Here is a 22,161-nt window from a genome sequence, read left to right on the forward strand (position 1 = left end):
TTAGACCTCAAATGAACTTGAATGGTTTCTAATATAAGAAAAAACTTGAATGGAAAGAACTCAAAACAACGAAATTGATTGAATTGATAGAGAGAAACCATGCAAAAAAAATCGAATATCATGAAGGCTATTAACTTCCACTGGTTCAAGGGACCTCTGCCATTGACTTTTACATGACCTCGACAGGTTTTAGATGGTATATTTTCGGATTGGAGCTATTGCCAGGGTCGGAGTGTAATAAATCTCAAATAATTTGAGTTGTTTTTTTTAAACCCAAAAAATAGATTTTTGACTCCAAAAAACTTGAATTTTTCATGGAAAACACAACTTAAATATAAATAAATCTGACCCTAAATTAACTACGTATATCTGAGAAATAAAAAAGAGGAAAACGTAAATCAAAACTGGATCTTAGTAAGATTCCCTGTCATGCTTTATGTTTGATATTTACTATTCTAAGTAAAACATTGCAAGGTGCTATCTACAGGGAGATTCTGATGCAAAGAGGGTCATAAAAGTGACTGTTATGGTTCTTTATACAGCATTTCCAGAGTGGTACTCCTTTTGGCTTTATATTCTAAGAATAGGGAGCCCATTGTTCACTGGGAACTGTACAATGCAATTACAGCTTTATTGTACATTCTGGTTGGGTAATGCAATTATATAAAGGTGCACAGCATTAATAACTGCAGGGGATTTGGTACAATTACATCTCTGATTCACTCTTTTTACAAGATGATGCATACATTAAATAGAATAGAAAAATCTTGCTAGGTGACTGTTCAAAGGCTGGAATTTAAAAAGTAGCATCTGAAATTGGGAGCTTTATACAAATCAAAGTGGTGAAGAAAAAACGGTCTAAATTCAAACCTATATTATTAATGTTTTTTGGACAGCAGATGTATACATGAAAGTCCTCCCTGTATACTTTGTGGCAACATGCCACTCACAGCTTTAGGTTCTCGATGAACGAACTCTTCCTGTGAATGTTTAGAGTTAAATTCAGCATTTGGCACTAGTACAGGTAGTGATGAAAAACATATGAGTGGTAACAAGTCTTAATATCTGTCTCCAGTACTAAAAGGGGATAATTCCGAAGAAGCAGTGTGCTCAAGTATCATATGCAGTGCCAAGAGCGTGTATTTCAGATTGAGCTCATGATTACTGTACTGACATATTCCCATGTCCTGTACAAAATAAGCTGCTACATACAGTCTTCTCAGGTGGATTACAGTTAAGAAGAGTTTCTACATTTTTAAGGTAAGTGTTGATTTTTTATTTTCTTTCCCCATTTTTACAGTCTTATAAAATGATAGCTGACCATATCAATCCAAAAAAAATCTTCTATATTTTTTGTCTGTCACTTAATTCCCAGATTTTGTTTTTTTAAATGTACAATTTCAAATGAACATTACATAAATGTGCAGATATTTCCCAAAATAGAAAACTAGCACAGAAGGTGGATTTTAAGATGAACAAAATGAAAATGAAGTGGACCTGTGTTACAGAAGTGATTACCTTCTCTGTCCCCAGTGCTGAACCATATCACTCACATGCTTCTGTTTCCAACTGTAACTCATGTTAATATGAAAGGAAGTTTACGTTTTAACATGTTTTGGTGTTTTAGGCAAAAACTGCAGTACCTGCTCATATATATTAGCTTGATGTACACTTGGTCTTTAGAGCATAATATATTCTGCAGTGCCAAATGTAATTTTTTTGGCAGAAAACAATAAAACCATATTTTAACCCTTACTGAACTAAATCCTAACAAGTTAAAGGAAATTGCACTTTAGTTGCCACAAGAGATGTAAATATATTGATATATGTTGTATATCAATGTGATGTTGTCCTAAAATGTTTATGTTTCTTTTTTTTATGTGGTTCTAATTAGTGGCAAGCTGTTTTTATGAAATTACTTTTTTAACACTGCTGTAGAGCATCGCTAAGCTTTAGAAATCACTCTGATAATGACTGTTAAGGGCTCAAGATCCTACAGTGATGTATCCAAGGGGTTTTATATATTGACCACTATGACACAATGCTCTATTTCTATAGATGACTAGCATCTTTGCCATACTACTTTGTTGCTTTGTGGGAGTATGTTATATGCCCTTAAACACATTACAAGAGAACTACACATTGAGTTGTTATATAATGGCTGGTCCCTAGTTCACTGTATTTAGATGCAGTACCACTCCTCACCTATTTTGCAGAGAGGCAAGTTTTTCCATAGGTTGCAATAGAACAGTGCCATAAGCAATATCTGTAAACAAAACACCTGACTTTGACCTTTTTATAATGTGAAAGCACAACTTTTTAGTGTTCATCTCTTAAAACTCTGGCACAGGGCAAGAGCTATAGGCTTCATGTCTTACAAAAGTGAAAAATTTCAAGCGTAGAGTTGCCAACGGCAACCAATTAGGTATTTTCTTTCATGATGTTATACTATACTCATAGTAGACTGCTTAAAACGAATTTCTGCTGATTCTTACTGCTCCACAGTATATTTTCTTTTGTTTCTAACAATAAATTGCTATAAATAAAGAGTTAAAAAAAACAAATTGCTGATTGCAGGTGGATCAAAAGTAGTGGAAGAGACTAAAGTAGATCAGAGGATTGATGCTTTCGTTCTACTGCTTCCAACAAGATGCAGATTTTATTAATGCATATTTGTGCCACAGTGTAGTGAAGTATGTCATGCCATGGTAGAACCATCACTACATTCCCAACTTATACTACTGCCTAGTCAGCCTAAGTAGAGGACACAACTTAAAGGAGAAGGAAAGTTATTTTTACATGGAGGTGCCAAAAGTTAAGCACCCCCAAGCGATTGCATTTACTTATCCGACACCCCATCTGCACTGAAAATTTCCAAAAAAAAAATCCCACAAGCATGCTGTTTGTAAGAAAAATTATTTTTATTAGTCCATATTTAAAATATCCCCACATGGAGCCTAACGCATTTCATGCTTACCTAGCACTTAGTCATCTCTCGCAATCTCTCTGCACTTGCACTGGCCCGGTAATTGGAACCTTATTGCATCTGTAGGTATGCAAACGCTAAAGCTACAGGAAAACCACACACACTAAACTAAATTTGAAAACTCCAGTTATATATGATCTATGAATTTTCAATATTGGCTTTGAAGGAACTTAAACGTAAATCTTAACTACATAACATGTTTTTAAAAAAATAAAAAGTTATGATTTAGCATACATTTTGTGCTGATGTAAATTGGTTTAAAAGATTTTTGTTTTTAAAAGCCCAATACATCCCTTACTTTATTTATTAATCTGAATGATTGTAACGAATCCATAGCTACAGAATGGAGCACCAAGGAGTAATTGTTTTCCTGCTTCTTCTTTCTTCAAATTTCCTGCGGCAGACGCATGCACAGTAGAATGAAATAGTCCGCTTTCTCGTCCGGCTTTTCACTCTACTGCGCATGCACAGCCATGAGAAGAAAGAAGAAGCCGGAAGACAAACGCTCGGTGGTGCTCACCGGAAGAACCCCAGGCTGGTGCAGTTTTCTGCTGAAAGGAGCACCGGCCCGGGGTGTCAGGTAAGTCACTTGGGGTTGCCTAACTTTTGGCACCCTCATGTAAAAAGGACTTTCCTTCTCCTTTAATACTAAAGTTTATAGGATGTGCTAAAAGCACCTGGATAATTCTTCAAAATCCAGAACAGAAGAATCTAGGTTACTTTTTAGCCCAACGAGCAGCCAGGGCTACTAATTGGAACCTTATTGCATCTGTAGGTATGCAAACGCTAAAGCTACAGGAAAACCACACACACTAAACTAAATTTGAAAACTCCAGTTATATATGATCTATGAATTGTCAATATTGGCTTTGAAGGAACTTAAACGTAAATCTTAACTACATAACATGTTTTTAAAAAAATAAAAAGTTATGATTTAGCATACATTTTGTGCTGATGTAAATTGGTTTAAAAGATTTTTGTTTTTAAAAGCCCAATACATCCCTTACTTTATTTATTAATCTGAATGATTGTAACGAATCCATAGCTACAGAATGGCATTGGATACAACAATGCTATTACTACAGCTTTACAGCACTGTGTAAAACTATGTCCAATTTATTATTATTTTTATTAATGATAATAATAACAACATGTATTTTTAGAGTGCCAACATATTGTGCAACACTGTTCCTCCAAAGTAACACTAAAGTCATAAAACAAACAATAAAACATCTGACCCCCACATTCCCATATAAGAGTTTTCTACTGGTACAGTAAATAATGAATAAAGATTGGATACATGATTTCCTAATACCGCCCAGCCCACCCAGAAACCTCATTGGGAGAAGAAAGTACAGAACATCTATGAAGAGAGAGGAACATTACAATTAAATAAAATAATCATTTGGACTTCCTTAATGTACCGTAAACTATTGTCTCTTTCTATCAGGGGACTTAGTACAATTTGCAAGAACATTATTTACCAGGTTGATACTTCAGTAATAAACAGCTGCAAGGGCTTGGACACAGAAACAGGAAAATCAATCAAGTGTTAATGTGGGAAAGCCAACAAATGAATGAGGATAAAAAGGAAGCCTGGAGGGAATGACCAGAAGCAAGTCTAAACATAGCAGAGGTCAGGAATGGAAATATACAGCAAATCCCAAACACTGATTGAAGATTGTGTCAACAGCAAACTTGGTTATGCTAGAGTTGGAAATGTTCAGAGCTGACAGCAAATAGCATGCAAATGGCAATGAGATATTTAAAAGGAATAATAGAACATTTTTCATAAACGGGGCAAGGAATAAAGTGCAAAAACACAAAACAACTTTTTTGCACCCACTGCTGTAAGGCTTAGAGATTTGCACCTGATAAAGAAAGGGACACTTTGAAGATGTCAAGGTGCTGTCTACTGGCATGCTTACTGTCTGTGCTCCAATGGAAATTACTCAGGTATGTGCGATAGGCACCTCTTTGAGTTATTCATAGTCAGAGAGAAAAGAAGAGCCAGAAAAGGGGGTGGAGCTTCATTCTAGACAAGGAAGCAACTAAGAGCTGCAGTTGAGCTGCTTGTGATAGACAAATGAAATACAACTGAATGGAGAAAGAAAGGTATGCTGTTTTGGGGGCTGTTTAGAATAATTTTAGAGAGAGCGAGAAAAAAGTTCACTTATTCTTTAATGACACTGTGTTAGTCAAATCTATAATGGAGACGAACCATGGGGTACTTGTAGATAATAAACTTGGCTGTAAAAAGCAATGCCAGTCAGCAGCTGCAAGGGCAAACCAGGTTTTAGGCTATAATAACAGGCATATAGATTTGTGGAGAAGGCCATTCTTCCACTTTATGAGCACTGGTAAGGCCTTATCTAGAAAACACCACTCAGAGTCCAAATAAGGCAACTAAGCTTGTAACGGGTATGGAATGGCTCAGTTATGAAGAATGACTGGCCAAGTTGGGGTTGTTTACACTTGAGAGCAGTGTCAGACTGGCCCTTGTGCTGCTAAACATTTGGCCTATTTCATGCTCATTCCCTATTTCTTTGAGAACAATGAGGCTAAATAGATAGAATAATAGATTACAGTATGTAAAGAATAGAGACTAGAAGAATAGAGGTTGAGTGAGGAGAAGAAGAATATTAGTACTAAGAGTGGGTCCCTGGTCTATGGTTCTTTGGTGGGCCCCTGGTCTAAGGTTTTTGAGTGGGCCCCTGGTGTCCCAGTCCGAAACTGCTTGAGAGAAAAGAAGAAGAGGTTATATAAGTGCTAGGGGAGATATGAAAACTATGTATAAAATCTAAGCGTTTTTTTACAATAAGAGCTGTGAAGTTGTGCTTTCCCTGAAGTGGTTATACTAGCAGATATATTAAAAAGCGTCAAGAAGGGGTTGGAGGACTTTTTAGCAAGTAATACAGGGTTAATGAAAATAGCGCTTAGTAGAAAGTTGATCCAAGGACTGGTCCGATTGCCATCTTGGAGTCAAGAAGGATCTTTTTCCTCCTCTGAGGCAACTTGGAGAGGCTTCAAAAGGGGTTATTCCTTTCTCTGTATCAACTGGCAGTTATGCAGGTTTTATAAATACATAAAAGGTTGAACTAAAAGGGACATGTGTCTTTTCTTTTAGCCTGAGATACTATATATGTTACTATGAAATGCTGTGGGAACTTTAGCATCAAATACATTATATAGGGCAATAGGCAAAGAGTGATAACACTGCAGATAACCCGACCCTTCAAAAAAAAAAAAAAGCATGCGTTTCCATTGCTAAATATGCTCCCTTGTGGTGGATATGAGAATAGGACCCATGTAGGAGAAATAAAAGCAAAAGCTGAGACCTTAGGACTGGGAGATAAGACGAATAGGCGAGCCAACATCTGCCTAAATTGACTTGCATTGTTATTGTGTCTGCCTGTTTCTGAAAGCACAGGATTATGCAAAATGAACCAAGAGGGTTGCCTACACACTATTATTAAAGCTAAAAAAAATACATTTATTGGTTTGAAAATAACATTTTAAATAGTAGAATTAAATTATTTGCAAGGCACACAGTGTAATATAGTATTAAAAACTAAACCATAAAAATCATGACAGAAATGTTAAAGAGATACTGACACCAGAAAATAACCTTTTTTATATATATCATAACATTGTCTTTTAATGCTATTTATAATTTTGCCATAAAACTATTCCCCTGATGCTTTTACATTACCATTCTTAGACTCATGTTCCTCTATGAGGGGGCTGCCATATTTGTGCAGCAGTAGTCTGTTAGTATTAGAAACTCTAACTGACAGGTTAAGAAGGAACAGACAGGTTGACAAAACAGTCAGGCTTAGGAACTTCAAGTAACAATTACTTACAAAAGCAGTGAAAAACGATCAACATGACCTATAGGTAACTTTTAATGTAGATTAATATTTTGTAAAGAAAATTTGTAGTGTCAGTATCACTTTAACTCTTTAAACTGGGTGTCATCTTTGTATGTGAATTTAAATCTGTAACATGGCATTCCATTGCAGTTTCCCCCACACTATACTGTTTAATTCTTTGCTCACAATATACCTTGTCTAATGTCACTTTAAATCGGAACCCACTTTACTTGGATAGCAAAAGATGGGGATGTCTGCATTATATGTGATAATAATATCCTTTTGGTAGTAAAGTGGAATGTTCCTCTACCACTCATTGCTGTAGCTGTATGAGATGTATCTGAGAAAGAACACTGTGGTTTGTTTGTGGTCTGTGTTTAAAAACCAGCAGTGGTAGTTTTGGATTAACATGAGTCATCTCTACAGAATTGTGGATTTTAAAAATGCATACATGGCGCCTCTTACACTTACTTTGCTGTCTAAAAATGTTATTTTGGTTGAGTCCTTCAAGCCTTTCTGTAGTAACCCCTACAGGTTGAAAACAGGATAAAACAGAATGAACAATGGGAAGGCAAGATGTTAATGATAAAAATGAATTGCGTTAAATTAAAAATAAAAAGGTTCCATAAAATATAAAAATGTGGTGTAATTGTAGAGGTTTTCAGCTGAAGCTCGGAAGATATAAAACGATGTTAACATTTATCATCTGTCTCCAATAACACAGACCTTACTGGAAAATCGCAACATTTTTGAAAATATAAGTGTTAATTGCACATTATTGTAATTGCTAGGGCCACATTAGTATCCCCAGTTAACATTTGTAGCTCATCTTATAAAAAGATGGTGCCAAGCATGGTTTGTTAAAGGGGTGGTTCACCTTTAAATTAACATTTAGTAAGTTATAGAATGGCTAGTTTGAAGCAACTTTTCAACTGCTCTTCATTTTTTATAGTTTTTGAATTATTTGCCTTCTTTTTCTGACTCTTTCCAGCTGTCAAATGGGGGTCACTAAAAAACAAATGCTCTGTAGAACTACAAATGTATTGTTATAGCTACTTATTGCTACATCTTTCAATTCAGGACTCTCCTATTCATATTCCAATCTCTGTTTTTCAAATCAATTCATGATTAGCAGGTTAATTTGACCTCTAGCAACCAGATTGCTGGGGAAGGCTGTTGATTGGCTATGTAGCTCCTATGTGGACTTGCAACCTACAGGAGGCTCTGTTTGGCAGTACACATGGTTTTATGCAACTAAAGCTTGCCTTCAAGCCAAGAATTCAAATATAAGCACCTGCCTTGAGGTCACTGGGACCAACATCCAAGGGGTCGGAGATCAACAAGTTGCTCAACAAGTTAATAAAGCCATTGCAAGTTATTACAAATACATACACGTTACGAGGGAATTGAAAGGGAAGTACACCATAAACATAGTCATTGTGGATGTTTACTAAATCGATTTCACAAGTGCACTTTTTTGCACATTTTTGCAATCCCTCCACCCAACATTATTCTTCTAGTTCAATAGTTCCAAAGGTCAGGGAGAAGTTCAAAGACATGAAACCCTGCCCTAACAAAGTTGTAAATATTAGTTATACTGAACTCAACATTAATGTCACCTCCATGCATCATCCATATATTACATTAATTAATGAGGACTTAAATGGATACTGTAACTAGGAAAAAGGGGATTATATACCTGAAAATAATCTGTAATATTAAATAAAGTGGTATATTTTTCTACACCAAGATAAGATGTTACTGCTATTCCATTCACTCAAATGTTTTATTTGTCTATGATCTACAGAATATCTCTGAAACAACACCATGAAGGAATATTTGCTTTTCTATTTTCTGGCTTTGTGCTACGCTAAGCCATTTATTTTACCTCCAAAGTACATGGCACTGACTGACCTCATGTTAAAAGATATGGAAGATGACGACGATGACGACGATGACAATGATGATGATGATAATTCATTGTTTCCATTTAAAAAGAATCTACCATTTCGACCTACGCCCCCTCCATTTGATTTATTTCCATCATGTCCATTTGGATGTCAGTGTTACTTAAAAATTGTTCAGTGCTCTGACCTTGGTAAGTCCATTAAAATGTCACTTATAAAATATGTAATTACAAATATTTTACCAATTATTTCACCAACCAATACATGGCTTAAGAAGATGATATTGCCTGACAATGGAAATGGGAAATCTCCTTTATAGTATATAGATAGTTTTTTTCAAAGGTCGAGTTGTGTTTTCCACAAGTTTTTGAGGTTATTTTATTGGACAAAATGGACAATGTTAGAGGTAGCTGCCCAGCACACCTCTATTATTGCGCCCTAGGCAGCTGCCTCTTCTGCCTACTCCTAGGTCCAGCCCTGTCTATTACTAATGTGGATGGTATGATATGTAAAATTTAAAATACATGTATCTTCCCCTTGGTTTCTTAAATATATAAGAATGGTGATAAAACCAGACTTTGAAGTTTATCTGAGGCTCTGAGAGGCAACCTGATGGAACACCCCAAAAAATTGAGAACTGTAGCAGACAGCAATGATGCAGACTGACTCTGTCATGAAAGCACCTAGTAAGCACAGTCAATGGAGCTGTGGAAATCAATGGAAGCACTTACACAACAAAAATATAATCTGACTCCAGTTTACTAAGGTCCCTGTTTGGGAGGTTCCCTGAAGCTGCATATGACAGCATTATAATATTGCAAACTCTGTTTACACATCCAACCTGTGGCATTATTTAAGGCTAAGAAGACAACTGATGCCATTCAATATAGTTAATGATTATTTAATGAAACTATCGCATGCATTCAACAGGTTTGACCTCCATACCAAATAAAATCCCATATGACACTCGACTATTAGACCTTCAAAACAACAAAATAAAGGAGATCAAAGAAAAAGATCTGCAAGGCCTCACATCTCTTTCTGTAAGTTATGATGAATACAGCTTGGCAAAAGAACAGTAGTGTGACATTGATTTCATTCATTTTATTACTATTTCATCCAAACAAAAGTTTTATAACACAAGTTTTTTGTGTTTTTTTTTTGTTGAATAAACACCTAGGCTTTGTTTCTCAACAACAATAAACTATACAAGGTGCATCCAAAGGCATTCCAGTCTACAAAGAAGCTGCGACGGTTGTACTTGTCCCATAATCAGCTCACAGAAATACCATCCAACCTTCCAAAATCATTGGCAGAGATCAGAATCCACGACAACAAAGTTAAAAAAGTACAAAAGGAAGCATTTAAAGGCATTCATTCATTACATGTTTTAGGTAGGTATGCCGCTAATAAAATAGATTTACTTTTTTTAAGGTGTTATTTCATTTTCAAAATGTAAACAGAAACTGGAACAGTAAAAGTAAACTGACATGTTTTAGAAAAGTAATCAGGATGTCATCCTCAAGTACTTCTTATTAAGCTGGGAAAGAGATTTTGGACAGAGTTTTGACATAAATTCCTGGGTATGCTATCCTGTTGGTTATTAAAAGCACATTGGTATCCATTAAAAGGGATACTGTCACAGAAAATGCATCAGTTAATAGTGCTGCTCCAGCAGTATTCTGCACTGAAATCTGTTTCTCAAAAGAGCAAACAGAATTTTTTATATTTAATTTTAAAATCTGATATGGGGCTTGACATATTGTCAGTTTCCCAGCTGCCCCATGACATGTGACTTGTGCTCTGATAAAATTCAGTCACTCTTTACTGCTGTACTACAAGTTGAAATGATATTACCCCCTCCCTCCCTCTAGCAGCCTAACAACAGAACAATGGGAAGGCAACCAGATAGCAGCTCCCTAACACAAGATAGCAGCACCTTGGTAGATCTAAGAACAACACTCAATAGTAAAATCCAGGTCCCTCTGAGACACCTTCAGGAGCAGGAGAAACAACAGCCTGCCAGAAAGCAGTTCCATCCTAAAATGCTGTCTCTTTCTGAAAGCACATGACCAGGCAAAATGACCCGAGATAGCTGCCTACACACCAATATTACAAATCAAAAAATACATTTGCTGGTTCAGGAATGACATTTTATATTGTAGAGTGAATTATTTGCAATGTACACAGTGTAATTTAGAAATAAAAACTACACCAAAGCATTGGGATCCCATAATGCTTTGCGAGCAGGTACGAGGTACCATCTGCTGGGTACTTTACAAGAGGTTTCCCGAGCATATTTATTAATAGAGCAGTAGTTAGTTTGTTCTAGTGCATGTACCCAGTCAGCTTCATCCATATCTAGCTGGAGTTCTTGGGTCCAAGCTTGGATATATTTGAGTTCCATTTGAGTTCCATATTTGAGTATAGAGCCCTATGCCCAAACACTTTATATAATGGGTTATCTGGTTAAAAACAAAATAGTTCTGTCTCTAGGGCCTGGAAAGTAGACCAGTCTAAAAGATTGCCTTGAGTCAGATGATGACCTTAGTAAATCCTTTGTCAATCCACCATTGAAATTGTGATGGGGACATACCTGGTGGGAATTTGAGATTACAAAAGAGTGGAGAGGCTGGAGTATGGGGTGGTAAAATGGTATATCTATGAGAGATCACATTCCAGGTTTTCAGAGAGAATTGTATTACAGGTGAGTTTGTGAACTGTCTATCCATATAATATGTTGGAGGCTTAGTAAAGGGTTAGTAAAGAGGGGGTTAGTAAAGAGGGGTTAGCCGTTATATGCCATTTTGTCAGTTGGTCTTATACTGCAGCATGGAAATAATTGGTATCATTTCGGATCCCCAGCCCTGCTTGCATTCGGTGGTGAAACACTTTTGTCCTAGCAGTAAATGGTCTAATATGGCCCCAGGAATTTCTGACTCATTTGTTGTAGTCTGTTTATCAGATGGGTTGGCGGGGAAACTGGTATAGTTCGGAATAAATATAAAATGCGTGGGAAAATTGACATTTCAAGTGGGGAACTTCTGCCAAACCAGGAGATGTCTGGGTTTCATGATCTGGGTTTCAAGATCTTTTAGGAGGGATTTAACAAGCTGTTGATAATTAACATATGCTAAATTAGCATATTCTACTGTAATTTTGAGACCAAAGTAGTCAATATATTTGGGTTTCCATGCAAAATCAAAGTTCAGTTGTAATCATTTCTTTTGGGGTTGAGGGAGATTAATACCCATTGCGGTGGATTTAGTAAGGTTGACAGTGAGACCCAAATTGCTGTTAAATAGTTCTAAAATACGATATAAGTTTTGTAAGGATGCCATGGGTTTAGTTATTGTAAGTAATATATCATCTGCATATTGGCAACATTTGTACTCAGTATTACCAGTTGTTAGACCTGATATATCAGGGCACAGTGAATGGCTTGGCTGAGGGGTTCAATACACAAGGAGAACAGTAGTGGCGAGAGCGGACAACCCTGTTTCGTTCCCCTTGTTATATAAATAGGTTATGATATGAAGTTCATGTATTTAACCCTAGCAGAAAAACCATAGGAAATTTATACTGTGTTAGGATTTCCTGTAGACATACCCAGGAGGCTGAATCAAATGTTTTCCCCAGGTCTAGGGAGAAGCACCAGCTGAGTGTCCCTCTCCCTGGCCATGCAGAGCATATTTACTACCCTCCTTACATTGCCACTAGCTTGCTGAGATGGCATAAAACCTACCTGATCTTTATGTATAATACTTGTTATAAAACAGTTTAGCCTAGTTGCATACATTTTGCAAGAATTTTCAAATCAATATTAAGGAGGAATATTGGCCTGTAGTTTTCAACTTTGGTAGGATCCTTTGCAGGCTTAGGAATTGCTGAAATATAGTCGCTTTAAGTATCTGGGAAGAAATGATCAGTTTTGCCAATATCTGCAAATAGATGGCATAGTTGAGGGGCTAATATTTTAATAAAAGATTTATAATAGCGTGCACTAAAGCCATCTGGGCCTGAGGCTTTCCAGTTTTTGAAGTTCTTGATGGGTATTCTAACATTATTGGCATTGCAAACAATTTTTCCTTATCTGTTGTTAAAGATGAGAGTAGGTTTTACATTTTACTTTGAATATTGTATGGGTTTGCCGATATAGCTTGTGGTAGAGCGATTGCAACTTAGTTACTATACCCTCTGGATGTGCCGATGGTCGGCCCTGCAGGTTAATAAGCTTTTGTAGGGTACAAAAACCGTTTTAACTTTCAGCTTATTAGCAGGGAGGGTATTAGCCTTGTTACCATTTTGGTAAAACGTTTGTTTGGTTCATCTCATTTTCTTTTCTGCTTTATTCACAAGACACATATTTAGCGGTTTGTTTTTGTTTTAATTGTATGTGCTAGGATAGCGGAGATGGTGGTTAGATTGGAATACTCTAAAGAGCTAATTTCTTTTGTGAGATCTGTTATTATTTTTTCTCTTTGTTTTTTCCTTGAACCTCCTAATTTTTATACACTCCGCACATATATGCTTTATGTGCCTCCCAGACAACCAACATCAGGTGTTACATTAGTTTCAAAATACTGTAGATTTTGAGTTTCAAGTTTAGTTACAATATCTGGTATATTGAGCAAAGATTCATGTAATCTCCATAATTTCTGAGTGGCTTTTATGTAGATCTCCGTTAAAGCTATTTTAACTGGCAAGTGGTCAGACCATGAGCAATATGGTAAGCTAGATTTTGTTACATTCAAGAGAAGTTGTTGTCAGCAAAATAGGTAGTTTTAAATGAGTGGGAGAAAAATCTATATTCTCTCATAAAGGGGTACTTGTCACACCACACATCAGTTAAGTGGCACTCCATTACATGATTTTGTATGGGGTCTACCTGCAGGGTCGCTAATCTGTTAGGTAGGATCTTTTGGGTCACATCTGTCAATACTAGGGTTAAGTACCGCATTGAAGTCTTCCACAACTATTGTGTCTCCTTTGGCATGTATCTATAGTGAAAGAAAATGTCTATAGAATTGTGGTTGGTTAGTATTAGGAGCATATACTTATGTACAGAAGCTAATGTGACAGGGGTTTCCCTGGTCAAGATAAAGAAATGACCCTGTGGGTCTGAAATGCATTTATGGAGTTGGAACCCAATATTTCTATTTATAAGAATTGCTACGCCGGCGATTTATGCTCTTGGCACCAATTTAGTTTTGAGAATTAGCATATGGGTTTAATAGAACCCATTATAAAAAACGATTGCACCACCTTATTCCAATTAACAATATTCACAATGCCTTGTAAAAGAGTCATAACAGTTGCTGAATGAAGAGTATGCCAGTTTTCCACATTATACCGTGAAACAAATATATTCGTTTAGTTTCTCTGCCAGTTTTGGTGTGAAAGTACAGTACATTGTTTACCATCTTTTTCCAGGATGCCTGATGACAAGCCTATCAAATGCCACTAAACTTAAAAAACAGTACAAATTAATCTAAAATGAAAATGGATTTTACCATTCTAATATATACCTAAGTCTACAGAATTACTTTGTTTAACAATAAAATTAACCAACTGATCTCCTGCTTTAAGGGAAGTGAGGCTTATTAAAATATCCTCAGATATTATGCAGGAACACCCTAATCCAAACAATTTACAGGTAATTGTAAAACAACAGGTATAGTATCTATTATCTGGAATGCTTGGATCTCAACTTGGAACGTCATTTTAGTCATCAAAGAAGATATCAAAAGTAGGACACGGTATGGGTCAGTTGAAACAGAGTGAAATACTGAAATTCCCATTACATTGGGAAAAACTCATATTTTCACACGTTGACCATTTTTCCAGCTACAGCACTTTTTATAATTAGTCTCATAAGAAATAACGACACCAGAAAATAACCCCTTTTTATATCCATCATAACATTATCTTATTATCTCATTATCTTATTTATAATTTTGCCATAAAAGTATTTTCCTGATGCTTTTTCATTACCTTTCCCATGTTCCTCTATGAGGGGGCTGCCATATTTGTACAGCAGTAGTCGCTTAGCATTAGAAACTCTAACTGACAGACTGAGATGGGACAGTCAGGTTGGCAAAACAGTCAGGTTTAGGAACTTCAAGTAATAATTACTATCAGCAAAAAATGTGATTTAATGTAGATTAATATTTTAAAAAGATTTTTTTAGTGTCAGTTTAATTACAAGAAAGCAAACTTATCTAAACTAGTTTTGGAAAAAACACCTGTCCCTTATATGCCTAAAATATTTAACTATATACAGTACATGTACATTCTTTTGGCAGAAATGAGTGCAAATCCACTGGAAAGTGAAGGAATAGAACCTGGAGCATTTGATGGACTGACTGTGTTCCACATTAGGATTGCAGATGCCAAACTAACATCAATACCTAAAGGTCTGTAAAATGTTATTCTCAATCTCAAATTAAAATCTTGCTTCTAAATAATAAGAATATGTCTAAATACCTGGTATATAACTGCTCACATTGGCATCGGACTACACTGTCAGAGTACCAGAGGATCTCCCATATTTTTATTTTTTATGCCTTGCTGTGTCCCATCATGTCATGCTATTTAAATGTATCACTGTCATGTCTTTTTTTCACTGAAATTAATGTGATGTCATGTTTAATCATAGTCCCCCCTGTGGGTACCAAATAAAGCTTGGTTAGAGATGCTAATCTGCAGCCAACAACCTTGGAGGTGCCCATGTGAAAGGCACTTCCCTGCTGAGGGGGATATACACCAAGATTTGAATGAAGCATTGTACTTAAGATATTTTAATGAAAAACTGAATATACTGACACTTTAAAACAATTTTAACAACTGCTCAAATGCTTAATTAAATCTGAACATGTACTAGCATTTATAGGCAACTGCCTGAAATTGTGAAAATAGACATTTTTTACTGATATAAAATTAATCTTGTCAAATTTAACCTAGATTTACCAACATCAATCTATCAGCTCCACCTTGACCACAACAAAATTTCAGGAATTGAACTTGAGGATTTGTTACGATACAAAGAGCTTCAGAGGTAAAAAAAAAAAAACTTTAAAAATCCAATTCTTTTTTTATAACAAAAGTGTTCCTCCTCTAGCTAGCCCATGATAAATTAGTCCTACATAATGCAATACTGTAGATTTAATTCTTCATCTAAAATAAAAGTGTAACATTTACAGACAACACTCCTAGCGATATGTAAATTTACCAGCATGATATCCCTTAAAAGATATATAACCCCCATACAAGAAAACAATCAGTTAATACCTCTTTGAAACCTTTTAATATCTGCCACTCCAATTAGCAAAATGTTAATTATAAGGCTGCAGCATCCACTTAATCATTTGGTATTCCTTCTCCTCCTCTAACCACTCAGCCCACTTCCAAAGGAATTTACTTTGGCTGTTGACTACTGTGCATGCTCAGTTCGTTCCAAACCCATATATTTTTTCTCTTAACCTCCTCTCCTGAGCTCTATACAAGCAGGACTTTCTATCAAATAAGTTGTGCCTGTGTGATCCTGCATTCTTGATTGCATGAACATTACAGTGCACATGTGCTGTTTGAAGATACAAATGTCACTGATGATGCATTAGAGGGAAAATGGCCGGCGGATGAAAGCTGCTATTTCTTTTAGAAAAATGTGATGGCGCTGGCAAACAGAGGAGATTTATGCAGTACATAAACTGTGGGGAAGATGTGTCCAACTTATATAAATGTAGGAAAACTTAGGGTTTATGTGTCCTTTAAGAAATTCCATAAGGCAAATGCTACTTTTTATAGTAATGCTGAGTTTTCACAGTCCCTAAAGTGCATGCTCTTACTAAAATGCATTTCATTACATTTACTTATTACACTTACTCTCAAATTGCTTGTTGGGTGATTAAAACAGTCGCAGGTAGACACTGTGCTAGAATCAGCCAATTAGAGCAGGCGCAACACGTCAGTGAGCCACAGCATGACTATTTAGTTTGAAGCTAGAAAAACATCTTAAGGTAAGGTAGGAAAATTGCTGCAAATATTAACAATAGTAAGAAATAAATAATAAAGATAAATTGGCAGCATATTTATGAAACATCTACTATAGCGGATTGTTTTATAACAGTAATGTATTCCCCTTAAAAAGTAATATGTTTAGGTACTATTTTCATCATTATGAAACTAAGTAATAGGGACATAAGGAAAAACCACACACATATTTATGGCTGTTTATTGGTTAATGTTATTCATCATTAGGGATGCACCGAATCCACTATTTTGGATTTGGTCGAACCCCCTGAATCCTTTGTGAAAGATTTGGCCGAATACCGAACTGAATACGAACCCTAATTTGCATATACAAATTAGGGGATATTTTTTTTTTAACTTCCTTGTTTTGTGACAAAAAGGTCATGTGATTTCCCTCCCCACCCCTAATTTGCATATGCAAATTAGGATTTGGATCGGCTGGGCAGAAGGATTCAGCGAATCCTGCAGAAAAAGGCTGAATCCTGGCCAATCCCGAACCGAATCCTGGATTCAGTGCATCCCTATTCATCATATAATACTGCCTCATGAAGATTAAAATAACACACACAATGAGAGTTATCTGTTCCTTTACAAAGTTCAGATGAAATGGTGCCTGTAGCACATCCATGATTTTTTGTAAATCTAATTTTAGCTCTCAGGGACCTTCTGTCTGCTGAATTCCAGTAAATTCACTAATTTTTAACAGTACATTTAAAATTTAGTCCCATGCACAATGTTAAAGCAAAGCTTTCATAACAAAGAAATAAACAAAGCTCTAACACCTAAACATCCGGCTGTTATAAGGTAGGGTTCAAAAAAATGTATATTCAAAAACATATTCACAAAATAAACCTAATAAATACATTTTGAAATGGTGAGAATTTTTTTGTTGTTTGCTGATACTTTTCTTTTTAGACTTGGTTTAGGACACAATAAAATAAAAGATGTTGAAAATGGAAGTTTTGCTAGCATACCAAATGTACGAGAAATTCACTTGGAGAACAACAAACTTAGGAGAGTGCCACCTGGGCTGGCAGATTTAAAATATCTACAGGTAGGTTACATTGCAAAATGATATCATTGTTCTGAATTGAATAATAACGATTTCAGTGACATGTATTGTATAATATCTACTATCAATGATCAGTTCCAAGGTGAAAGGATCTTAATAAAGCCTTGTATAGCATTTAGAGCTATCTGGCTAATACCCCTGTCAATACAATAAGAAGACACTGTACAGTACTAAAGATTGCCTTACTAAAATTTAGCTTTGTGTTTGTGATCGTTTTGCTTGGATTTGGGTTCCCTGAAAACCAAAAGCATAAAGACACCAATACATGAATATTTCTCAGATAAGCACCCAAACCAAAAGTCATCGTTATTAAAGGAGAACTAAAGCATAACTAAAGAAATAGAAGATAAATGTTGTACATTATGTTTTGGGCTTCTCTACTAGTGCAAGGAACCACAGCCCTTTAGCAGTGAAGATCTTGTCTCCAAAGATGCCCCAGTAGCTCTCCATCTTCTTTTCTGCTGATTTACTGCACATGCTCTGTGCTGCTGTCACTTACTGAGCTTAGGGACCAACACACAAGATACTGAATATATATATATATATATATATATATATATATATATATATATATATATATATATATATATATATAATAAGGGGCCGATTCACTAACTTCGAGTGAAGGATTCAAAGTAAAAAAAACTTCGAATTTCGAAGTGTTTTTTGGGCTACTTCGACCATCGAATGGGCTACTTCGACCTTCGAATCGAAGGATTCGAACTAAAAATCGTTCGACTATTCGATAGTCGAAGTACTGTCTCTTTAAGAAAAAACTTCGACCCCCTAGTTCGCCATCTAAAACCTACCAAACTCAATGTTAGCTTATGGGGAAGGTCCCCATAGGCTTGCCTAAATTTTTTTGGTTGAAGGATAATCCTTCGATTGTTGGATTAAAATCCTTTGAATCGTTCGATTCGAAGGATTTAATAGTAATTGCGCTAAAATCCTTCGACTTCGATATTCGAAGTCGAAGGATTTTAATTCCCAGTCGAATATCGAGGGTTAATTAACCCTCGATATTCGACCCTTGGTGAATCGGCCCCTAAATGTCATGATAGAAGGCTGATTAGTAATTTATTCACATTATTAGTATGTGGCAGCTCTCAAAGCAGTGCAGTTAGCATGATAATTGAATATTCTGCCCCATGGCATCAGCTAATATGGCAGCCCAGCCTCATTTTCTGCTTGATAATTTGCGTGGACCCATCAGCTTAGCTTCTCAACAGCTGCTCAGAGCCCATTGAGCATGTGAGTGTCACAGACACTTGTAACAGAATCCAAGATGGGGAACTCCTGTGACACATGTGAACATCTGGAACATTGCTATTATAGAGATGCAGAACCTTTAAGCTGGTGTTATAAGTTCAATTGCTAAAATATGGCAATTATAGCCATATTATTTTTAGGGTTCTCCTTTAAGACCATATTAGCAGTATTGTCTAGCCTTCTCATTCTGTGACTGCCTTAGGTTGTAAAGCATTGGGAGGTGCAAGGTAATTAATTCTGAAATACAGTAAAAAAAAAAAAAAACAATGTATTTTTTTCCCTGGTTGAAAAGTCAGTCTAAGATTCGAGCATTGGTTTAGATTGTAATATATTTATTTTCATCCTTTTTGTTTTAGGTATTGTTTCTTCACTCCAATAATATTGGAAAAGTAGATGTGAATGATTTTTGCCCCACAGGACTCAAGTTGAAAAAGTCTCTGTACAGTGGTATAAGCCTTTTCAAGAATCCAGTAAAATACTGGGAGGTTCAACCAGCAACATTCCGCTGCACACTGGGAAGAAACAGTGTACATCTTGGAAATTTCCGAAAGTAGCCAGAAATATTAAATATTATCATCACTTCAACCGCTTTGTCGTTTGACACAAGGGCCGTACTAATGAGGCATGTGTTTACAAGACATTTGCATGTATCCATACCCCCCCCCACACACACTTATTTTTAAATACTTGAAATCTGGTTTATAAGAAGAAAATCTACTCGCCAACAGGTGTATCTATAACTACAATTTTATACACAGTGATAGCTAAATATTCTGCAGCAGCTGAGCAGGCTGAAAGTTGTTTCACAATTGGTGCTAACTAAAAAACAAACCGTCATGTTTTATGTTTTTCATAGTTAAATGTATTATTATTAGTTTTATGTATTATTTGTAAAGACTACAAACCTCAAACGCTCCTAATTAGATACCAAATGTATTAAAGCCATTGAACAACTTATTAAGAAAAAAACATTTCTATTTGTTGTATCTATAGTTTCATATTATTGCTACTGAAACTTTGCTGCATTAACTTGGTAAAAATTGATATACATATGTTTTTTTTAAATAAACACACATTTAATCTTCCTTTTTTTTCTCTTGCTTATATATTGAATGATTTTATCTGGCTGCGAACAACACACTCATGTTGTGAGTCATTGGTTGAATGATCACTACGCTACTCATAAATAGCATGAGTTGTTTGAAATGGGAATACATATTTTAGGTTAAGGCAGAACCATAATAAACCATTTATTTTTTAAAGCTTTTTATTTAAAATTTTTACAAAACAAAAAAACAAAAACAAACAAAAAAAAATGAAAGAAAGATAAACAATCATGCTTGGCACTTACAAGAAGACTGGGTACAGCTGTTCACATAGCAATAGTAACTGTCACAAACCAGAGGGATGCAGAGAACATTGAATTATCACGGTGTATACCAAATTATCAGTTCAATCATCTGGTAAAGATACTTGGGGTTGGAATCCAACCATGGTTTACTTTATTTTCTCAAATTTTGCATGTCTTCCTCGAGCATTGTATGTCATTTTGATTAAAGCCAGTGTAGCTTTTATTAACTCAACCCATTGCTGCAATGTAGAAAAGGGGCAAAAATCTAGAAGAGTGTTCTCGATTTTTGCAGAGGTACTAACTCATCTATTATGCCTAATAAGCAGGTCTTGGGAGACCTGATTCCATGGAGGGCTAGGCATTCATTATTGTAGCAAATGACTTCTATCCAAAATGCTGCTACCCTAAGACATTCCCATATTGAATGAAGGAATCTGGCCTCCCCTATACCACATTTCACATCATTGGCTCCATCTAGTTTCCCCATAGCTTTAAGCCTCAGGGGCGTAATGTAGATTTGGTGGATCATCTTAAATCAGACCATTCTCTGCCTGAATGATATAATAAACCATTTATTTGAAAAAAAATTTGAATGCACAAGGTAGATCCATGCTTCTTATCAATGACAATTCGCCTTTAATATGTCCTGCAATTGTTCTTTCTTTTGTATTTACTTTATTCAAGAGGTGAAATATTGGAAAAAAATGAGTTCAGTATATCATGCCACTTGCTAGTCTTATAGGAATGGCATCTAGTATCCCTGTGTGAAACGTTGCCTTAGGGTAATGCAACACAGGGCTCTTTCAGAAATTCAACAGCCCTGAAAGCTCCCAACACTGCCCTCATAAATTTATTTGAAGCCATATCCAGTCAACAATTGTGTAAGGCACCTTGCACCCACATTTATGTTGACATCAGGTGCTTTTTCTGCCTGCTTTTCATGTGTGATAAAAGCCTTAAAAACTCGGTTATCCCCAGAAAAGCATATATTTGTGCCAAAAAACATGCTGATGAAAGTAAAATAGGTGACTATGTCTTTCTACTCCAAACTACCATGTTTTTGGTGCACATTTGCACTTATGTTTTCCAACATGCCCCTGTGCTGATACAGTGCATCCCTATGAGGTTTTCTGTGCGATTTTATTTGGAAATACTGCCATCTATATGCTGGGTACATCGATTCCAAGAAAGGTGCTATTCCTTGTTCAACATATATGCTGTATTGTGGATTTATTTTATAAGCTGGCTAAAGATAGGGAAGGTCTCAGTTATGAAGAAAGGCTGGCCAATTAAGGATTGTTTATACTGTAAAAGAGGCACTTGCCGGATAGGATAACTATATATATATATATATATATATATATATATATATATATATATATATATATATATATATATATATATATATATATATATATATATATATATATATATATATATATATATATATATAAATATAAGGGGGTCATATAATAAACTCTCTGGTGCTTCAGTTTTTCGCCTTCCTCTGGTTCAGCTAGCAGTTAGTCGAAAAGGTTGTTATTCTATGTTAAAACACTGGTAAACTGTCAGTGAACGTGTTTTGAAAGGCAGGAGAACTACGAACAAAGACTGATAAAACTGCCATGTATTTTAACCTCCTACCAAATATCAGGCATGCAAGGAGACTGGTG

At 35.8% G+C, this 22,161-nt stretch overlaps 2 protein-coding genes across 5 annotated transcripts in view; one reads left to right on the forward strand and one right to left on the reverse strand.

The window, feature by feature from the left end:
* Window positions 1-22,161, reverse strand: part of cenpp.L (centromere protein P L homeolog) — a 150,576-nt gene that overhangs the window by 66,276 nt on the left and 62,139 nt on the right. For 2 of the 4 annotated variants that reach the window (XM_018256348.2, XM_041589080.1), the window contains exon 7: window positions 7,330-7,386. The exons of the other annotated variants lie outside the window; for them this stretch is intronic. In XM_018256348.2, the coding sequence (XP_018111837.1) occupies window positions 7,330-7,386 (57 nt within the window). The remainder of the gene's footprint in view (window positions 1-7,329; window positions 7,387-22,161) is intronic. 4 annotated transcript variants of the gene reach the window in all.
* aspn.L (asporin L homeolog) lies at window positions 1,105-20,220 on the forward strand. The gene is given in 8 exon segments (NM_001094736.1): window positions 1,105-1,260; window positions 8,666-8,956; window positions 9,696-9,808; window positions 9,946-10,159; window positions 15,071-15,181; window positions 15,729-15,822; window positions 17,712-17,850; window positions 19,494-20,220. Coding segments are annotated over 7 exon segments (1,140 nt in total). The 5' UTR covers window positions 1,105-1,260; window positions 8,666-8,685; the 3' UTR covers window positions 19,692-20,220.

This window comes from Xenopus laevis, chromosome 4L, assembly GCF_017654675.1.
Source record: "Xenopus laevis strain J_2021 chromosome 4L, Xenopus_laevis_v10.1, whole genome shotgun sequence".
In the NCBI taxonomy this organism is placed as follows: Eukaryota; Metazoa; Chordata; class Amphibia; order Anura; family Pipidae; genus Xenopus; species Xenopus laevis.